A 20,809-nucleotide genomic window follows, 5' to 3' on the forward strand; every position below is an offset into this window, starting at 1 on the left:
GTAAATGAAAGGTAATGCCTTAGATCTCGGCAATTGGAAGGCTTGCTAGCCCACTTTTCTTCCCATCACCAGCCTGCCTCACTGCTTTTATGTGTTCATGTCTCACTGAACTCAACATTTCTTTCTCTAGCTCTGTCTAACCTAAGGTAGGTGCTTAAAAAAAATTTTTTTTTTTACTTTTCATTGTGGTAAAAATGCACATAACATAAAATTTACCATCTTGACCGTTTTTAAGTGTACAGTTGTGTTAAATACATGCACATTGCAACCGATCCCCAGGACCCTCTTCATCTTGCAAAACTGAAACTCTGGCCCCACCAAACAACAACTCTCCATTCCCCCTCTCCCCAGACCCCAGTCCCAACCCAACCACTCTTTCCGTCTCTACAAATTTGACTACTCTAGGTAACTTACATAGGTAGAATCACAGCGTTTGTGTTTTTGTGGCTGGTTTATTGCACTTAACATGTCCTCAAGGTTCATCCATGTTGTAGCATGTGCAGAATTTCCTTCCTTTTTAAGGCTAAATAACAGTCCAATTGTATGTATATACCATATTTGTTTATCTATTCAGCTGATTTTGTTTATCCATTCATCTGTGGATGGACATCTGGGTTGCTTCCACCTTTTGGCTATTGTGAAAACTGTTGGTATGAATATGGGTGTACAGATATCGTTTCATTAACCTGCTTTCAATTCTTTTGGGTATATACCCAGAAGTGCAATTGCTGGATCATATGGTAATTCTATTTTTAATTTTTGGAGAAATTGTCACATTGTTTTCCATAGTGGCTACACCACTTTTAAAGTTTCTGTTATGCTCTAGGGGAGAAAATTATCCTACTCTAGACTACAGCTGAGGGAAAGGATTGTACGGCCGAGAACGTGCAGTCAATTATCACGCTTGATTAGAACATGATTAAAATAATTAAAAGCATGGAATTCCTAGAACCTGGAGACACATTATAAACCATGTGGTCTACTGAGCTCACTTACAGGTTTGTAAACTGGGACTGTGAGAGAACAAGTGCTTGGGAAGGTCAAGGGCTGGTTAAGGGAAGAATCAGAGCCGGCATCCATGGCTTTCCAATCTTCAAATTATTGCCATGAAAATAATTTCAACTTGAAATATTATGTGATGAAGAACAAGAATTACGGGATGGTTAATTCAAAACATCCCCTGGGATGCACTGTGTGTTCTGCTTTTGTTCCTATGGCTGGTTTTTAGCCTCCGTGATTGCCTTGGTTGACATTGAAACCGAGCCTGTTTTTCTCGCTGCCGCTGTGGACAGCGTCCTGGGCATCCTAGGAGATGGAGTGGGAGACAAAGAAAATCGGTCCGCAGTTAGGATCCACCGGGCGAGGACCCCGACCCTCTGCTCGCCTGCGCGCCAGCCAGAGGCGTCCGCGTGTGGCGCGGATGTAGCTCCCATCCTGCGGCCTCAAAGCCCCCCGCGCGCGAGTGGCTGGCTCCCTGAAGAGTCCCCACTCTCCGGGACCCGAACCAGAGGGTTCCGGGACGCCCGGGGGCCAGACAGCTCTGGCCGTGCCTCCTCCTCAGCCGGAGCCGCGGAGCCCCTGCGACTATCCCTGGCGGAACCGCGCCCAGTCTCCCCCGCCACAGTCGGGGGACCCCGGGCGCCGCGGAGCTCGGGCTGCGGACCACGGTGGGCACGTGGGCTCGGCCGCAGCGCTGCGCCAGGCACCGGCGCCCCGGCACAGCCCCTGCCGCTGGGGAGAGGGATCCTCCCCCCCGCCCCCCCGTCTACTTTGCACCAGTCCGAGGGAATTTGCGGTCGGTGACGCGCATCCTTAAGCGAGCCACCTACCCGAGCTGGGCGCCGGGGGGCCGGGACCTCGCCTGCACCGACCCCGGCTACCGTAGACTCCTGGGTGGCGTCTTTAACTCTTCTTTTGAGGTTTTGATTTAGGGAGTGAACTCTGATGGGAAGATGCGCCCGCTTTCCCCCCAAAGCGAGTCATCTCGGGGTAACGACCCCCTACCCGCCGAATGTCGGTTGGATCAATGAATAGTTACTTTGGAAATATTATGCAAACGGGATTTACATCTTAAAATACTAGCTACCCCCTCCTCCTGTACTCGATTTTTATCCCGGCATTAAACCCCAAGGGGCTTTTCAAGGACTCAGCTGACTGTTCCCAAATATTCTGGGTAGCACAGTTGTTACTGGAAAAAAACAAAACAAAAAAACCACCCTTTAGATCCAGTTCATCTATCTGGAAAAAACTAGAGGGTTGATTTGCGTTTAGGGTGAAGGAGCCAGGGTCTTGGGAGCCAGGGGGGCTCTAGGTCCCGGTCCTAGTTCTGCACCCTTGGGGGACCAGCCCTCACTGTCCCCGGCCCCGGCACTGTGCTCTGTCCAGTGAAGGAGTCTGGCTGTGACTCCTCCAGCTCCAAAATTCTAGCAGTCTTTCTTGAATCCTCTGTGGTACATAAAATATTTGCAATATGGACGTGCAGGAATTATTTCCAATAGATTTTGTTTCAAATAATTCAGAATTATAGATTTTAAAAATGTAACAGAAGGGGGAAAAGAGTGGAAAAACATCTTGCATTTCCTGAACATCTTCGTTAATTGGGAAATATGTACATTTCAAATGTATGGTACAATATGTTTTTCAGAGTCTGTTACAAAAAGTTAGCTTTCTGTTATGTATAACATTAGTAGTAAGTGGATTTTTCAGCAGCATACAAAGGCTTTCGGAAAGTATAAACATCAGTACATGAAACTATAGTTAAGCTGCATTGAATTCTTTTATATTTAGGGACAATCTCAGAAATTCCTACATCTCTCTCCAGATTTTTCTAAATTAGGTATAATTCACATAGAGCAAATATGCACACATCTTAATAGTACAACTCCATTCGTGTTTGTGTAACCGCGTAATCATTATCCGATCAAGACACAGAGCACTTCTAACTCCGCCCCCTCTCAGATTATACCCCCCAAAGGTAGCCGCTATTGTGACTTCTGATACCATGGTTTTGCCTGTTTTTTGAACTTCGTGTAAACCAAATCATTATGTTTTTTTTAATGTCCAGCTTTTTTCACTCAACGTTGCGATTATGAGATCCAGCCTTGTTCTCAGTAGCAGTGTTGTTTCTCCCATTGCTAGGTGCTATTCCTTAGTATGAATAGATTATACAATTTAATTATCCATTGCTGTTGAAGAACATTTTGATTTGTCTCCAGTTTTGTGTAATGAAACGTAACACAGCTGTGAATATTCTTTTACATGTTTTGGGGGGACAGAAACACCCATTTCTCTTTGATACCCTCAGGTCTAATTCCTAGATTATAAGGGAAGGCATATGTCAGTTTGGGTAGGTACTGTCAAACAGTTTTCCAAAGTGGTTTTACCGATTTACATTCCCACTAGCAGTGTATGGGAGCTCCGGTTCTTCACATCTTTGCCAATACTTGCTATTACAGATTTTCTTGAATGAAGAAGCACAAAGTGGGAAGCTTAAAAATGAGGACTTTAAATGTTTAAAAGCTTTACATTCCTTGAATTTTTGGATGCCATCCCCATTTCCCTTATATTGTAAGCTCTACCTTTCATAAATAATGATGAGGTTTTCTAAGTAGTATTTAAAGAATGGACACACACTCTCCATGGCCTTAGCTGCATTCTGTGTTGATCGTGGCTAGGAGGAGGATTTCAATATTTCAGTAACTGACAACTATTTCTCTCATTAGTGTCAGAAAATTCCATTCAGAGCTTTGACCTACACATTTTAGTTGGCATCCTTTGCCCTTGCTGCTTGTCTTACTATTTGCCTTCTTGTGAGCTGGTAGCCTACAGGGGACCGATTCAGGAGGAGGAGGAGGGAAGGGATGCTATGCAAAGATTGGTTTGAATTGGATGGGACACCAGACTTGGTGACCTGGTGTTAAGGTCCCCTTCGATCCTAAACGTCTTGGTTCTAATTGTTACCATCATACCAATTTAGATTTGGCTATTCATTTCTTCTTGGGTACTTCACGTGGATCTGTAGTAAATTATCCTCTTAGGTTTAATTATGAACTACTTGGCTCTACTTTTTATAACTAAAAAGACACTTTCATTAATTCTTAGTTATCAGTAAAGATTTTGTTGGTGGTGTTATTGACGTCTCCTGTTGTTTGACTGAAAAAAGTCAGGTAATGACGAGACATTAATTGTGGGGGAGGAAGAATTACTTATATTCCAGGGAAGACTTAAGAAAGAAGAAGAGGAAGCCTGCATGAGGAAGAATTTTTTTATTTGACAAACTTTTATTGAATACCTATTTCAGTGCTAGGCGCATGGGAGTACCAAGATGAAAGAGATGGGGAGGGGAGAACGTACATATAAATAGTTAATTCCGTTCTATTTTAAACATGCGTGCTCATCGCCTTTCCCCAAGAACACATTTCAGCACAGAGCTTGCTTTCAGTGAGTTAAACCTTCCAACACATTTATCGTGATCGCTAAATATCTGTGGATGGAAACCAGCATGCTTCAGCGAAGGAAGCTTTGACCAGGTCACAATAGGAATCCCAGGGCTGTCGTCCCCTAAAACTACTTAAACATGGATATACTGTGTTCAACGGTTGTGGGAAAGCAACGGCTCTTCCATTTAAAATAAAACAAATGAGCTGTTCAGGGTGCAACATGGCCCTTTTTTTTTTTTAGGTCCTAGGAAGAAGTAATTTTCCAAATGGTTCTTGGAACAAATTTGTGGACTGCATTTTACTCCCCAGGGAGTATCCCTGCTCAGCTGAGAAGTCCACAGGAGAGCTCAGCTTCATGACTTTCTCCACAATTCTTTTTATTCCCCTCATCTGGTCATTCTCTAGGGAAACTCACAAAGCAATGTGACAAGAGCCCTTACCAGTCAGTGTTCAAGATTGCTATCTTGCTGGATTCCCAAGTAGCCACCAGATATAGCCTTAATCTTTGGGTCGAGATTCTGATTTGGGCAAAAAAGCAAATAATCTCAAAAGTATGGTATTTTATCATTTTTCTTGATTTTGAAAGGGATCTTGGAGAGGACAGGAATAAGAATTTGCAGAGGGGAAATTGAGGGGCTGAAAATTCGCTTGGCCTGCTTTGTAATTTGCTTAGCTTGGTCTCGCCACTATGCTCCATCCTTTGTTCACTCTGAAATAGCAAAGTCTTGTGAATCTCACAGTAGATGGTTTGCCTGAATAGAGCTTTGGGTTTTCATCAGATGACTTTGTGATCTTAGTATTTTTCCATCAAGATTTCTAAAAAAGCCTTAGCTACTTCTTAGTTAGGTAGCCATGGTTGTGTGGCCAAAGGTTTTTCTGTCTTTTGGGGGTCTGTGAGCTTTACACGTAAGTGATTGAATTACCCCTGTGGCTGGAACTCTTTGTAGAACTCCGATGGTCGTTAGTTGGAATCACGCAATTCTGTTCGATGGGTCCCGACACATGTAGAGGAAAGTTAAAAATAATATAAAGTACACACACAGTGTTCTTTTGTGGCTAGAGGAATTGCATAAGATCCTAAAAGAGGAACTATTGTTATTTTTTAGGTTAAACAGTAAAAATACTTTTTCACTGCTGTCATTGTAAGTCAATTGGTAGCCAAGAATCCTCCATAAAATTATTTACAGTCTACTTTAAAACAGGCTATTGTCATCATTTCTTTAAACCATTGTGTTTTGATTTTAAGATATCCACGGAATTCAGTCTTCAACTGCTTTGCTACTTGAGTTAGATGTTCCCAATGTTAGGGATTCAGTTCTTGGAAGTGATGCAGGTGAATATGTCAGGACTAGCCACACAGTTAGGAAACATGAATTCTTTATTCTGGCAGGGAATGCCTCTACACTTAAGTTCCTCACCTGAGAAAAGGAGGTGAGCAGTGTCTTACTCCTTCATCAGTTAATACCTGTAAAGTGCAGCTTGCTTCCCTGGTTAGGCAGGTGCTTTGCAGAAGAAAGCGTCAGGATTTAGAGTCACAGGATTTTCCTCCTTGCCTTCTTAGACCCTTGGGAGTAGTGTAGTCCAGTAGGTGCCAGACAGTCCTGGTTCCTGCTCGGTCTAATGTTAGGGGCATTGGTGGGAAAGGGTAGGCATGTAAAAAGAAATGGCATGTAAAAGGAAAATTGCAGAGTTAATTTTAGAAATAAGCACCGAGGCTGAGCCTCTAATGCAGACTGAGAAAATAAGGCAAGACCTCCAACAGGAGATGATGCCAGACCCTTGATTAGAAAGGTAAGACTTGATAGGGAAAGGGGAGGATCAGGACATTCCAGGCAAATAGGACAGTGAGGAAAATGGTACAGAGGTCAGAAACACAGGGTAGACGGAAACTGTAATTCCATCCTTGTTACTGAGGCACAATGTCTGAGGATAGGGGAACCCTCATTTAAAAAGTTGTGAGGGTCTTCCCTGGTGGCGCAGTGGTTGAGAATCTGCCTGCCAATGCAGGGGACACAGGTTCAATCCCTGGTCCGGGAAGATCCCACATGCTGCGGAGCAACTAAGCCCGTGAGCCGCAACTACTGAGCCCGCGCTCCTACGGCCCGTGCTCCGCAACAAGGGAAGCCACCGCAATGAGAAGCCCACGCACCGCAACGAAGAGTAGCCCCCGCTCGCCACAACTAGAGAAAGCCCGTGCGCAGCAACGAAGACCCAATGCAGCCAAAGATAAATAAATAAATAAGTAAATGTTTTTTTAAAAAGTTGTGACTTAGAAAATTGAAGCCTGTTCAATGGGTAGCTTTCTTAAAAAAAAAATTCAGGGTTACCAGAGGCTCCGTGTGTGATGTGTAAGGAGTGTTTTAGTGATGTGATAAAGGACTTGGATATTATCACGTGGTCCAAGAGTCTCTGGATGGAATTCAGGGGGTCCGTTGCATCCTTCACGGGGTGTGTGTGTATGTGTGTGTGAAGGTTAATTGCTTTCATCAGATTTTTCAGTGGGATTCGTGATTCACATGGTAAGGACCAGTGCTGTAGGTTGTCGAGGGGTTTGAGGGAGATGCTCAATGTGTATTTTAGAACGACATTTTTGGGGTCTGTGTCAAGGACGCGTGTCAGGCAGACGGGAACATGGCAAGGAACATGACAGCTAGGAAGCTGTTGGCAGTAGTCCAGGCCAGAGACAAACAAGGACTGGAATTAGGGCAATGGTAATAGAGATGCAGAGCTGCGGAGAGATTTGGGGATTATCAGGAGGTTAAAATGTCAAGGTTTGGCAGCTGCCTGGATGATGGGAAGTAGTGGGGAGGGAGGAGTCGAAAATGACTTCTGGGTTTCTGGATTTGGTGACAGTGGGTGTGCTGGCACTGTCGGGGTGGGGGTGGGGAGGGAGTAGGTTTAGGAAGGAAAACAGGGAGTTCAGTCTGAGAGTAAGGTTCCTGGGGGCCACCCAGACATACAGCCGTACACAAGGAGGTATGAATTTGGAACTCCTGAGCAAATAGACTGTAGTTAAAATCATGGGAATTTACAGAGAAAGAGCACAGACTGACTGGCAAGGATGAGAGCTCCCCAGGTCTAAGGAAGAGCACACAATCTCTGGATCTTTCTTGTGACCAGCCCCATCCTGAGGCTACAGAGGGGCCCCACCCTAAGCTGCCTTGTTAGCATAAACTCTGGAGTGCCCAGAAGGGGTCCATGATGAATAACAACAGACACTCCTATCCCTCAGGGAATTCCAGGATTTTAGGAGCTTTGTGGAATCAGGACTAAGACCAAACATATTCATTATACCATCCGGTCTGCTGCCCTCTTTTACCAAGTGAGGAAAGTGGGGCCCAAAGAGGTTAAACGACTTGCTGAAATCCAGGGTTATCACAGCAGGTAACTCAAAGCTGGACTTGGAACTCAGATCTTCAAGTCTTACCCGGTTCTCTGCCTCACAGCAGACTTGACTTGGAGGATTTGACAGTGAGGTGTCCTGACATTCTCTGATTTGTTTTATAATGTCTAAAACCATCACTTTTTCAGTGGAGTAGACTTTACTTTTACCTAAAATTTTATTTTACATGGGTGCCAACTTTCTTTCTCCACTTATCCCCCCACCACCCCTCAGGAGCTCTCTTCCGATTCTAAAGTTGTCCTTGGACTTCCCTGGTGGGCCAGTGGTTAAGACTCCAGGCTTCCACTGCAGGGAGCACGGGTTCGATCCCTGGTCAGGGAAGTTCCGCGTGCTGCGCAGTGTGACAAGAAAATAAAACAAACAAACAAATGAAGTTGTCCTCATTGCTCAGGATATGTTTGGAACGAGACTCTGGGAAGTGCCACCAGGGTTTTGGAACGGATTCTTAGAAAGACCCTTAATATCAGTGGGGGCAAATTCTTCCTTTGGCTTTTTAAAAAGTCAGATTTATTGAGGTATACTTTTTATATAACAAACTTTACCCTTTTTACTGTATGGCTCTATGAGTTTAACCAACACATACAGTCACATAACTACCACCACTATCAAGACACAGAACATTTCCATTTCCCCCAGAACTGCCCTTATGCCCCTGTGTAGTCAACCCTGATGCCCATCCCCAACCCTGGCAACTAGTTATCTCTTTTTTTGTCCCTATCATTTTCCCCAAATTTTCCAGAATGTCATATAAGTGGGATTTTACAGTATATAGACTTTTGAGTCTGTTTCTTTCACATAGTGTAATTATTTGAGATTAATCCATGTTGTTACGTATATCAGATCTTTTTTCCTTTCTATTGCTGTGTACTATTCCATGGTATGGATGTGCCAAATTTTGTGTATCCACTAACCAGCTGAAGTTCCTGAGTTTGCTTCTAGTTTCTGGCAATTATGAAAAAAGCCACTATAAATATTTGAACATAAGTCTTGGTGTGAGCATAGGTTTTCATTTCTCTTGGGTAAATATCTTAGGAGTGGTGTTGTATCACTGGAATGTATGCTAAGTGAATATTCAGCTTTACGAGAAGGTGCCAGCTTTTCAAAGTGCATGTACAGTTGCTCAAAATCATTGTCATAACTTGGTATGGTCAGTGTTTTTGGTTTTGTTTTTGAACATTTCTAACAGGTGTAGCAACATGTCATTGTGGTTTAAATTTGCATTTCCCTAATGACTAATGATGTTGATCACCTTTTTGTGTGCTTAATTGTCATGCTATGTTTTGTTTGATGAAGTGTCTCCTAAAGTCTTTTGCCTGTTTTTTATCAGGTTGTTTCTTTTGAAAATATTTTCTCCCATCCTGTGGCTTGTCTTTTCATTTTTTTAACTGTGTCCTTTGAAGAACAGAAGTTATTAGTTTTGATGAAGTCCACTAGTGGAGAAAAATTAGCTCTGTACTAAACACTGCTCTGGTCTCACCTAACCAAGCTCAAAAGCAAGACTTGAAGGGATCGAGTGTTTACAGTGAACTTAACTACATCTCAGAAAAAAGTTCAAGAATATTTAACAGAACACAGAAGTATCTGACAGCAGGTAAAATTCACAATGTCTGGCATCTTGTTACAAATTAACAGACAAACAAAAGATAAAAATTCAACCCATAATAAGGAGAAAACTCAAATGTCCAAAGGAGACCCATAAATGGCATAGAATATAGAATTACTAGACAAGAACATTAAAATAGTGGTTATAACTATATTCCTTTGTTCCTGAAGCTAGAGGAAAGCTTGTACGTGTTAAGTAGGGAAATAGCAAATATGAAAAAATCACACAAATTAAACTTCCAGAGGTAAAAACTAAAATTACACTGGTTGGGGTTAATAGATTAGATACTGCAGAAGAAAAGATTGGTGAACTTGAAGGCACAGCAATAGAAACTATCCAAAATGAACAGAGAAAATAGTCAAAGTAAAATGAACAGAGAATCAGCGAGCTACATGAGGACTTCGGTTGGTCAAACATACATGTAAGTCTGCTGTATGAATGTATCTGTTTTCTCTGGATGCATTTAAGATTTTCCCAGACAATGGCAAAAATGAGCATGAAGACTTTCTTTAACGAGCCCCAAATAGGGACCTTGTTGAAAGTGGCTACTTGCTATGACAAAATACTATAGGTTCTCTAAAAGAGGTTGATTTTTTTAAAGTTGGTTGGCAAATTCAATTTTGTCTTTAAAGTACTAGTGACCTCTCATTCTTGTCTGGATTCCTTCTCAGCCAAAAAATCCTTTTGTTGGCAAATATTCAACAAGCCTGATACCTTGTGTAATATAAAACATTACATGTATACAATGAGACATTTATGTGTGTTGTGATGAAAAAGTGATTCAGGATATACATGATTAAGAATACGTGTCATTACTAGCAATGATAAAAAAAAAAAGATTTTCTCTTTATCATTGGCTTTAAATAACTTGATTATAATGTACCTTTTGCAGTTTTCTTCCTGATTCATGCACTTGGGTTTTGTTGGGCTTCTATCATTTGCATCAGATGTAGAAAGAATTTTCTCCATTATTTCATCAAATATTTTCTTCTGTCCTCCTTTCCCCCATTCTCTCCAAGAACTCTAATTACATGTATATTTGACCACCCAAAGGGAGTAAAATAGAAGACTTTTAAAAAAATGTTTAAATTGTTAAGATAATTGATTACTTACAGCAAAAATAATATCAGTGATTTTGGGGGGGTTTAAAACTTATGTGGAAGTATGCTGTATGACAGCAATAGCACAAAGCCTAAAGAGGCATGAAATGGAAATGTACTATTGTAAGTATATACTGATACTATTGTATTCTGATATTATATGTGAGGTGGTATAAGAGCACGTAGAAGTAGACTACGTTAAGATAAAGACATATACTCTAAACCTCAAAGCAACTACTAAAATAAAAAAGCAAAGCATTATAGGTAATGATCCCAGAAAGGAGATGACGTGGAACCATAAAAAATACTCAATTCTTCCCAAAGGAGGCAGAAAAACAGGAAAAGGGGAAAAAAGAACAGAGGGACAAATAGAAAACAAAGAATAATATGGTAGATTTAAACCTAAGCGTATCAATAATGTCATTAAATAATCTACATATCACAATTAAAAGGCAGAGGTAGTCAGATTTTATTAAAAAGAAAAAAAAAAAAAAAAAGCAAGACCCAACTATAATGTTCTTAAATGAAACCAGACTTGGATAGGAAGACACAAATAGGTTAAAAGTGGAAGGATGGGGGGAAATTGCATGCTAACACTAATGAAAAGAAAGCCGGGGAAGCTAAATACTGGACAGTATATTCCAGAGCAAAGGATGTTACTAGGGACGGAAAGTCATTTCATAATGCTATGAGGCTTGATCTATCAAGAGGACATAAAACTCCTAAACATTTATGTATCTAATAACAGAGCTTGAAAATACATGGATCAAAATGTGATTGAATTGTGAGGAGAAATGAACAAATCCATAATTAAATTCAGAGAGTTCAACACTCCTTCAGTAATTGACAGAAGAAAGAGAAATAAAGCATTAAGATGTAGAAGACTTGAACAACAGTATCAACCAACTTGACCTAATTTACCTTTAAAGAATACTTAACAGCTGAATATAGGTTCTTTTCAGTTGCATGCAATACACATCAATTTAGACCATATTCTGGACCATAAAACAAGCTTCCATAAATTTTATTCCTTTATTTATTTACTTTTATTTTTAAAAATAAATTTATTCATTTTTATTTTTGGCTGTATTGAGTCTTCGTTGCTGCACACAAGCTTTTTCTCTAGTTGTGGCAAGCGGGGGCTACTCTTTGTTGTGGTGCGGGGCTTCTCATTGCAGTGGGGCAAGGGCTCTAGGCACGTGGCCTTCAGTAGTTGTGGCACACGGGCTCAGTAGTTGTGGCTCACAGGCTCTAGAGGTCAGGCTCAGTAGTTGTGGTGCATGGGCTTAGTTGCTCCGTGGCATGTGGGATCTTCCCGGACCAGGGCTCGAACCTGTGTCCCCTGCATTGGCAGGCAGATTCTTAATTCCCTGTGCCACCAGGGCAGTCCCCATAAATTTTAAAAGATTCAAGACATACAAAGTGTATCCTTTGACGACAATGGTATTAAATTAGAAATTAATAACAGAAAGATAAATGGAAAATCCTTAAATATTTGGAAACTAAATAACACATTTCTAAATAATACATGGGTCAAAGAAGAAAACAAAAGATAAGTGAAAATGTATATTGAACTAAATGAAATGCAATTTATCAGAATTTGTGGGATGTCTCTAAAGCAGTACTTAAGAGGAAATGTATTGTATTAAATTATTAATTATTAAATGATTAGCAGCATTAAATTATATTGCTCTAAATTACTAGAAAAGAATAAAGATCTCAAATCAGTGATCTCAAATCTAAGCACAAGCAAGAGGGGAAAAATAACAAGTTAAACAAGTTAAACAAGTAAGGGACTTCCCCGGCAGTCCAGTGGCTAAGAATCTGTGCTACCACTGCAGGGGGCATGGGTTCGATCCTTGGTTGGGGAACTAAGATTCCTCTTAGCGTGTGGTACAGCCCAAAAAAAAAAAATCATGTAAGAAACAAAGGAAGCACACATGATCAGAGTGAAAATCAATTAAATAGAGGAAAAGGGAGAAAATCAGTGCAGCCAAGAGCAATAAAATATCAATAAAATTGCTAAACCTCTATAGCCAAATCGATCAGGGGGAAAAAGGACACAAATTTCTAATATCAGGAGTAAGAGAGGCAACACCACTACAGAATCTATAGATATTAAAAGGATAATATGGAAATATTATTAACAACTTTATACTTTGACAACTTAACATTTAATGGAAAAAATTCCTTGCAAGACACATACTACCAAAGCTATCCAGGAAAAATTGATAACCTAAACAATGCTATGTCTGTTAATAAATTGAATTTGTGGTTAAAATATTCCCACAATGAAAATTACCGAAGCACATGCCTTCACTGGGGAATCTACCAAGTATTTAAAGAGGAAATAATACCAATACTGCACAGATTCTTCCAGAAAATTTAAGAGAAGATAATACCTCTCAACACATTCTATGAGGCCAGCTTTACTTTGATACCAAAACCAGAAAAAGACATTACAAGCAAAAAACAAAAACAAACCTGCAGACCAATAATTGCCATGAAAATAAATGCAAAAATTCTTAGCAACCCTTTAGCAAATCGAATTCAACCGTGTATACATGGGCTTCCCTGTTGGCGCAGTGGTTGAGAGTCCGCCTGGCGATGCAGGGGACATGGGTTCGTGCCCCGGTCCGGGAAGATCCCACATGCCGCGGAGCGGCTGGGCCCATGAGCCATGGCCGCTGAGCCTTCGCCCACGATGGTGAGAGGCCCGCGTACCACAAAAAAACCCCGAAAAACAAAAAAACAGTGTATAAAAAAGATAATATATGTCTAATCGGTGTTTATTCCAGGAAGTCAAGGTTGGTTAATATTTGCAAATGAATCAATGTAGTTCACCATATTCACAGAATAAAAAAAAAATCCATTAAAAAACAAAAACAAACCTGTATGATTATCTCAATAGATACAGAAGAAGCCTTTGACAAAATTTAACATCCATTCCTGATAAAATTTCCCAGCAAACTAGGAATAGAAATGATTCTCCTCAAACTAAGTAAAGGTATCTATGAAAAACACTTAGCTAACATCATACTTAACATCAAATGACTAAGTATTTTATCCTAAGATTAGAAATAAGGCAAGAATATCGATTCTTACTACCTCTTTTCAACATTGTACTGGAGATTCTAGCCAGTGTAATAAAGCAAGGAAAAGGCATCCATATTGGAAAGGTAGAAGTAAAACTGTCTATTTGCAGATGACATTAATCATATACGTATAAAATCCTATGGAACCTACAAAAAAGTAACGATAACTAATAAGCAAATTCTGTAAGTTTGCGTGTTACAGGTTTAGTGTAGAAAAATAAATTGTGCTTCTGAAACAATCAGAAATTGAAGTGAAAAATATAAAACAGCACAAAAATATGAAATAGGGATAAAGATAGACAAGATCTGTACACTGAAAACTCCAAAACATTGCTAAGAGAAATTAAAGGAGCCCTAAATAAAAGGATATATACAATGTTTATGTATGGTATGACTCAATATTGCTAAAATGTCAGTTTTGCCCAAATCAATCTAATGATTCAATACAATTCCTGTCAAAATCCCTGCAGAACTTTTTGCAGAAATTGACAAGCTTATTCTAAAATTCATATGGAAACGAAAGAGACCTAGAATACCCAAAACAACTTTGAAAAAAAGAACAAAGTTTGAATATTAATAATACTTGATTTCAGGGCTTATTATAAAGCAATAATAAGACAATGTGGAATTGGCACCAAGATAGACAAATAGATCAGTGGAAAAGTATAGGAATTCCAGCAATAAATCAGAAATATGCAATCAATTTATTTTTGATGGAAATTTAGAGGCAATTCAATGGAGAAATCATAATCTTTCAATATATGGTGCTGAAACAATTAGATACTCATTTGCAAATACAGTCATATGAACAACTGTGATTCATGTATCATACCATATAAAAAGTTTACTCAAAATGGATCATAGACCTAAATTTAAAACTAAAATGTAAATGTAAAAACCTACATGTAAAACCTAAAACTGTAAAACTCCTAGGGGAAAATCTTTCTAACCTTATATTGGACCAAGATTTTTTTAGTTACAAAACCAAAAGCATAATCCATAAAAGAAAAACTGATAAATTGGACATCTTCAAGATCGAGTTTCAGGTCTTCAAAAGACATGTCACAGGTTCGAAGCAAATATTTGTCAATTACATATCTGATGAAGGACTTGTATCCAGAAGATACATTTTTTAAAAACTCGACGATGACTGTGAAGGAAGTTCCTGAACTCACCTCCGCCCATGGACACACCAAATCTACAGCTACACGTGGAACAGTTCCTTCTGAAGGAAATCCGGAAACCAGCTAAGCAACAGTTACACATCAGGCAAATGAGAAAAAAAAAAATTGAAATGGATAGAAAAGACTGAGACACAATCTTGCCATAAGTCCAGCCCCCAGCACAGCAACATGCAATTGGTAAGGAACTCACAACTTTAATTTTCTCTCTGAGGAGCGAAGGGTTTGGACCCGGCATCTAGTGTTCCTACTATTAGGACTTCCATCTGAGGGACAGGCCCCCAAAACCCCTGGCTCTGAAAGTCAGTGGGGCTTATGTCCATGAGACCCACCAGAATCTAGCAAACAAAGAAACAGTCTGTAAAGGTTTGCAAGGACTCATTATGACTGTACCTGAGCCTCTGGGCCGAGGCAACAGACATAAACGTCCTTCTCCCAGTTTCTTCCTTAAAGAGGCCTGTTTTTTTAAAAAAAATTTTATTGAAGTATATAGTTGGTTTACAATGTTGTATTAGTTTCTAGTGTACAGCAAAGTGATTCAGTTATACCTGTAAGTATATACATATTCTTTTTCAAATTTTTTTCCATTATAGGTTATTGCAAGGTAATGAATGCAGTTCCCTCTACTATACAGTAGGACCTTGTCATTTATCTGTTTTATATATAGTAGTATGTATCTGTTAATCCCAAGCTCCTAATTTATCCATGCCCTTCCTTCCCCTTTGGTAACTGTGAGTTTGTTTTCTATGTCTGTGAGTCTGTTTCTGTTTTGTAAATAAGTTCATTTGTATCATACTTTTAGATTCCACATATAAGTGATATCATATGATATTTGTCTTTCTCTGTTTTTCTCTGACTTCACTTAGTATGATAATCTCTAGGTCCATCCATGTTGCTGCAAAGGGCGTTATGTCATTCTTCCTTATGGCTGAGTAGTTTTCCATTGTATATATGTACATCTTCTTTATCCATTCGTCTGTTGATGGACACTTAGGTTGCTTCCATGTCTTGGCTGTTGTGAATAGTGCTGCTATGAACATTGGGGTGCATGTATCTTTTTGAATTATAGTTTTGTCCAGATATGTGCCCAGGAGTGGGATAGCTGGATCGTATGGTAGCTGTATTTTTAAGTTGTTTTTTTTTTTAGCTGCTCCACTCAGCTTGCGGGATCTTAGCTCCTTGACCAGGGATAGAACCCAGGCCGCCGGCAGTGGAAACATGGAGTCCTAACCACTGGACCACCAGGGAATTCCCTGTTTTTAGTTTGTTAAGGAGCCTCCATACTGTTCTCCATAGTGGCTGTATCAATTTACATTCCCACCAACAGTGCAAGAGGGTTCCCTTTTCTCCTCACCCTCTCCAGCATTTATTATTTGTAGACTCTTTGATGATGGCCATTCTGACTAGTGTGAGGTAATACCTCATTGTGGTTTTGGTTTGCATTTCTCTAATGATTAGTGATGTTGAGCATCCTTTCATGTGTCTGTTGGCCATCTGTATGTCTTCTTTGGAGAAATGTCTATTTGAGTCTTCTCCCATTTTTTGATTGGGTTGTTTGTTTTTAAAGAGGCCTACTTTCAACCTGAGGGTCAGACTCCTAATTTAACATACATCTAGGAACTGACTGCAATTCCGCCTGAGACTGGGGAGGCTGGAAGCACCATCTACACGTCCCCCCTCTGATATCTCTCTGAAAGGAGCTTTTGCACATATCTAGAACCCTGGCCTTTGTGACTGCCATGCAGAGGATACACCCCCTTGATCTGGTGGCCAGCAGGTCTTGCATTTGTGGGCCCCACTGGACTGTAGCAAACAAAGAAACAGTTATTAACTGGCTATCCTTTATGGCTCAGTGCAGAGAGAGCAGACAGAAACACTAGCTCCCATTCTCTCCCTGAAAGAGGTCTGCTTACCACTGCCTGGACATCCAGCCTCCCATCACTGTGCCTCTAGGTGCTGACTGAGACCCTCCCCTTTGGTACACTGACAAGTCATGGTACCCCCTCACTACTGGGAGACAATAAGCACAAAGAAGGCAATTTGAGAGACAACCAAGAGCTAAGCCTGGGCTGAAAGATAAGATTTATCTTCTACAAGAGACCACTCTGAATACTGGGAGGATATGGCTGTTTTATCTAATTCACAGAAACCAACATGGAGAATTAAGGGAAATGAAGAAAGAAAGGAGTGTGTTCCAAACAGAAGAACAAGATAAAACTCCAGAAACAAACCCCAGTGAAATGGAGATAAGTGATTTACCTGTAAAGAGTTCAAAATAATGGTCATAAAGATGCTCACTGAGGTTAGGAAAACAATGCATGAATAAAGTAAGAATTTGCATGGAGAGAGAGAGAGAGTTTAAGAAAGTACTAAACAGGGATTCCCTGGTGGTGCAGTGGTTGAGAGTCCGCCTGCCGATGCAGGGGACACGGGTTCGTGCCCCGGTCCGGGAAGATCCCGGATGCCGCGGAGTGGTTGGGCCCGTGAGCCATGGCTGCTGAGCCTGCGTGTCCGGAGCCTGTGCTCCACAACAGGGGAGGCCACAGCAGTGAGAGGCCCGTGTACCGCAAAAAAAACAAATTTATAGGATGCAACAAAAACAGTTCTAAGAGGGAAGTTGATAGCAATAAACATCTACATTAAACAAAAATAAAGAGTGCAAACGCACAACCTAACTTTACATTTCAAGGAACTAGAAAAAGGACAAATGAAACCCAGGTTAGTAGAAGGAAAGAAATAACAAAGATCAGAGCATAAATAACATAGAGACTAAAAAGAAAATAGAAAATATCAATGAAACTAAGACGTGGTTTTTTGAAAAGATAAACAAAATAGACTAACCTTTAGTTAGACTTACCAATAAAAAAAAAAAGAGAGGACTCAAAATTAGAAATGAAAGAGGAGACATTACAATTGATACCACAGAAATACAAAGGATCATGAGAGACTACAGGCATACTTTGGAGATATTGCAGGTTCAGTTTCAGACCGTCACAATATAGCGAATACTGAAATAAGATGAGTCACACAAATTTTTTGGTGTCCCACTGCATATAAAAGTTATGTTTACACTATGCTGTAGTCTAAGTGTGCAATAGCATTATGTCTAAAAAAGTGTACACACCTTAATTAAAAAATACTTTCTTGCTAAAAATGCTAACCATCTTCTGAGCTTTCAGCGAGTTGTAGTAGTAACATCAAAAATCACTGATCACGGGCTTCCCTGGTGGCGCAGTGGTTGAGAGTCCGATCACATAACAAATTAATAATAACAAAAAAGTCTGAAGTATTGTGAGAATTACCAAAATGTGACACAAAGACATGAAGTGAGCAGATGCCGTTGGAAAAAATGGCTCTGATAGACTTGCTCAAGGCAGGGTTGCCACACCCTTATTAAAAACGCAACATCGGGCTTCCCTGATGGCGCAGTGGTTGAGAGTCCGCCTGCCGATGCGGGGGACGCGGGTTCGTGCCCCGGTCCGGGAGGATCCCACATGCCGCAGAGGGGCTGGGCCCGTGAGCCATGGCCGCTGAGCCTGCGCGTCCGGGGCCTGTGCTCCGCAACGGGAGAGGCCACAACAGTGAGAGGCCCGCGTACCGCTAAAAAAACGCAACATCTGTGAAGCACAATAAAGCAAAGTGCAATAAAACAAGGTATGTCTCTACTATGAACAATTATATACCAACAAAATGGACAGCCTAGAATAAATGAATAAACTTCTAAAAACATACAGCCTACCAAGACCAAATCATGAAGAAACAGAAAATTTGAACAGAATTACTAGTAAGGAGATTGAATCAGTAAAAAAAAAATAAAGCTCCCAAAGAAAATCCAGGACCAGACGACTTCACTGATGAATTCTAACAAACATTTTAAGGAGAATTGTTTCAATCCTCTCAAACTCTTCTAAAAAATAGAAGAGCTGGGAACACTTCCAAACTCATCTTATGAGGTCAGCATTACCCTAACACCAAAACCAGAAAAGGACCCTACAAGAAAAGAAAGTTACAGGCCAATATCCCTGAACATAGATGCAAAAATCCTCAAGGAAATGTTAGCAATCTAAATTCAACTATACATTAAAAGGATCATATACCATCATCAAGTGGGTTTTATTCCACAAATGCAAGGATGGCTCACCATCTGCAAATCAGTCAATATGATACACCACATTAACAAAATGAAGGATGAAAATCATATGATCCTCTCAAGAGATGCAGAAAAAGCATTTGATAAAATTCAATATCCACTTATGACAAAAACTCTCAACAAAGTGGGTATAGAGGGAATGTACCTCAACATAATAAGGCCATATATAAAAAGTTCACAGCTAACATCATACTCAATGGTGAAAGCTGAATGCTTCTCCTCTAAGATCAGGAACAAGACAAGGATGCCCACTTTTGCTACCTTTATTCAACATAGTACTGGAAGTCCTAGCCAGAGCAATGAGGCAAGAAAAATAAATAAAAGACATCCAAATCAGAAAGAAAGGAGTAAACCTGACTCTATTTGCATATAACATGATATTATAGATAGAAAACTGTAAAGACTCCACCAAAAACCTGTTAGAACTAATCAACAAATTCAGTAAAGTTGTAGGATACAAAATCAATATAAAAAAATCAGTTGTGGTTCTATTCTGTGGTTGTTAGAATCTATGTGGTTCTAACAACAAACTGTCAGAAAAAGAAAACAATCCCATTTACTATTGCATCATAAAGAATAAAATACCTAGGAATAAATAACCGAGGAGGAGAAAAATCTCTACGCTGAAAAGTATAAGACATTGATGAAAGAAAATGACTAAGACACAAATAAATGGAAAGAATTTATGTCTTCATGGATTGGAAGAATTAATATTGTTAAAATGTCCATATCATTTAAAGCAATATATAGATTCAAGGCAATCTCTATCAAAATTCAAATGGCACTTTTCACAGAAATATAAAAAAAAAAAAAACCCTAAAATTTGTATGGCACATAAAAGACACTAAATAGGACCACATCACACTGAAAGCTTTTGCACAGCCAAGGAAGCTATCAACAAAATGAAAAGGTAACCTATGGAATAGGAGGAAATATTCACAAATCATGTATCCAACATATATAAAGAACTCATACAACTCAATAGCAAAAAAAGACCCAGCTAATCTGGTTAAAAAACGGGCAGAGGAAGTGGACAGACGTTTTTTTTAGAAGACCCTCAAATGACCAACAGGTAGATGAAAGGCGCTCAACATCACTAATCATTAGTGAAATGTAAATCAAACCCACAATGAGGGAATTTGCTGGCCATCCAGTGGTTAGGACGCCACACTTTCACTGCCAAGGGCGCAGGTTCAATCCCTGGTTGGGGAACTAGGATCCTGCATGCCGCATGGCCAAAAAAAAAAAAAGAAAAAAACAACCACAATGAGGTATTACCTCACACCTGTTAGAATGACTGTCATTAAAAAGACAAAAGGTAATGAGTGTTGGTGAGGATGTGGACAAAAGGGAATCCTTGTGCACTGTTGAAGGGAATATAAAACTGTATGGCTACTATGGAAATCAGTATAGAGGTTCCTCAAAAAATTAAAAATAGCACTACCATATAATCCAGGAATTCTACTTCTGGGTGTATATCTGAAGGAAACAAAATCAGTATCTCAAAGAGATGTCTTCAGCCCCATGTTTATTGCAGCATTATTTACAGTAACCAAGACATGGAAACAACTTAAGTGTCCATTGATGGATGACTGAATAAAGAAAATACGGTGTATACAGTTGACCTTTGAACAACGTGGAGGTTAGGGGCACCGACTCCCTGTGCAGTTGAAAATCCGAGTATAGCTTTTGTCTCCCCCAAAACTTAACTGCTAATAGCCTACTGTTAACCAGAAGCCTTACTGATAACATAAACAGTTCATTAACACATATTTTGTATGTTATATGTATTACATATGGTATTCTTTTTTTTTTTTTTTTTTTTTTTTTTTTTTTTT

At 39.9% G+C, this 20,809-nt stretch overlaps 1 protein-coding gene across 1 annotated transcript in view; it reads left to right on the forward strand.

Moving 5' to 3' along the window:
• The first annotated feature begins 1,952 nt into the window (after positions 1-1,952).
• The window catches only part of FLT3 (fms related receptor tyrosine kinase 3), a 75,506-nt gene continuing 56,649 nt past the window's right edge, over positions 1,953-20,809 (forward strand). Inside the window, exons 1-3 of the mRNA XM_024755653.1 lie at positions 1,953-2,013; positions 5,686-5,798; positions 7,047-7,150. Of these exons, the coding sequence (XP_024611421.1) occupies positions 1,953-2,013; positions 5,686-5,798; positions 7,047-7,150 (278 nt within the window). The remainder of the gene's footprint in view (positions 2,014-5,685; positions 5,799-7,046; positions 7,151-20,809) is intronic.

The sequence above is a fragment of the Neophocaena asiaeorientalis genome, unplaced genomic scaffold, assembly GCF_003031525.2.
Source record: "Neophocaena asiaeorientalis asiaeorientalis breed wild unplaced genomic scaffold, Neophocaena_asiaeorientalis_V1.1 scaffold59, whole genome shotgun sequence".
Classification (NCBI taxonomy): Eukaryota; Metazoa; Chordata; class Mammalia; order Artiodactyla; family Phocoenidae; genus Neophocaena; species Neophocaena asiaeorientalis.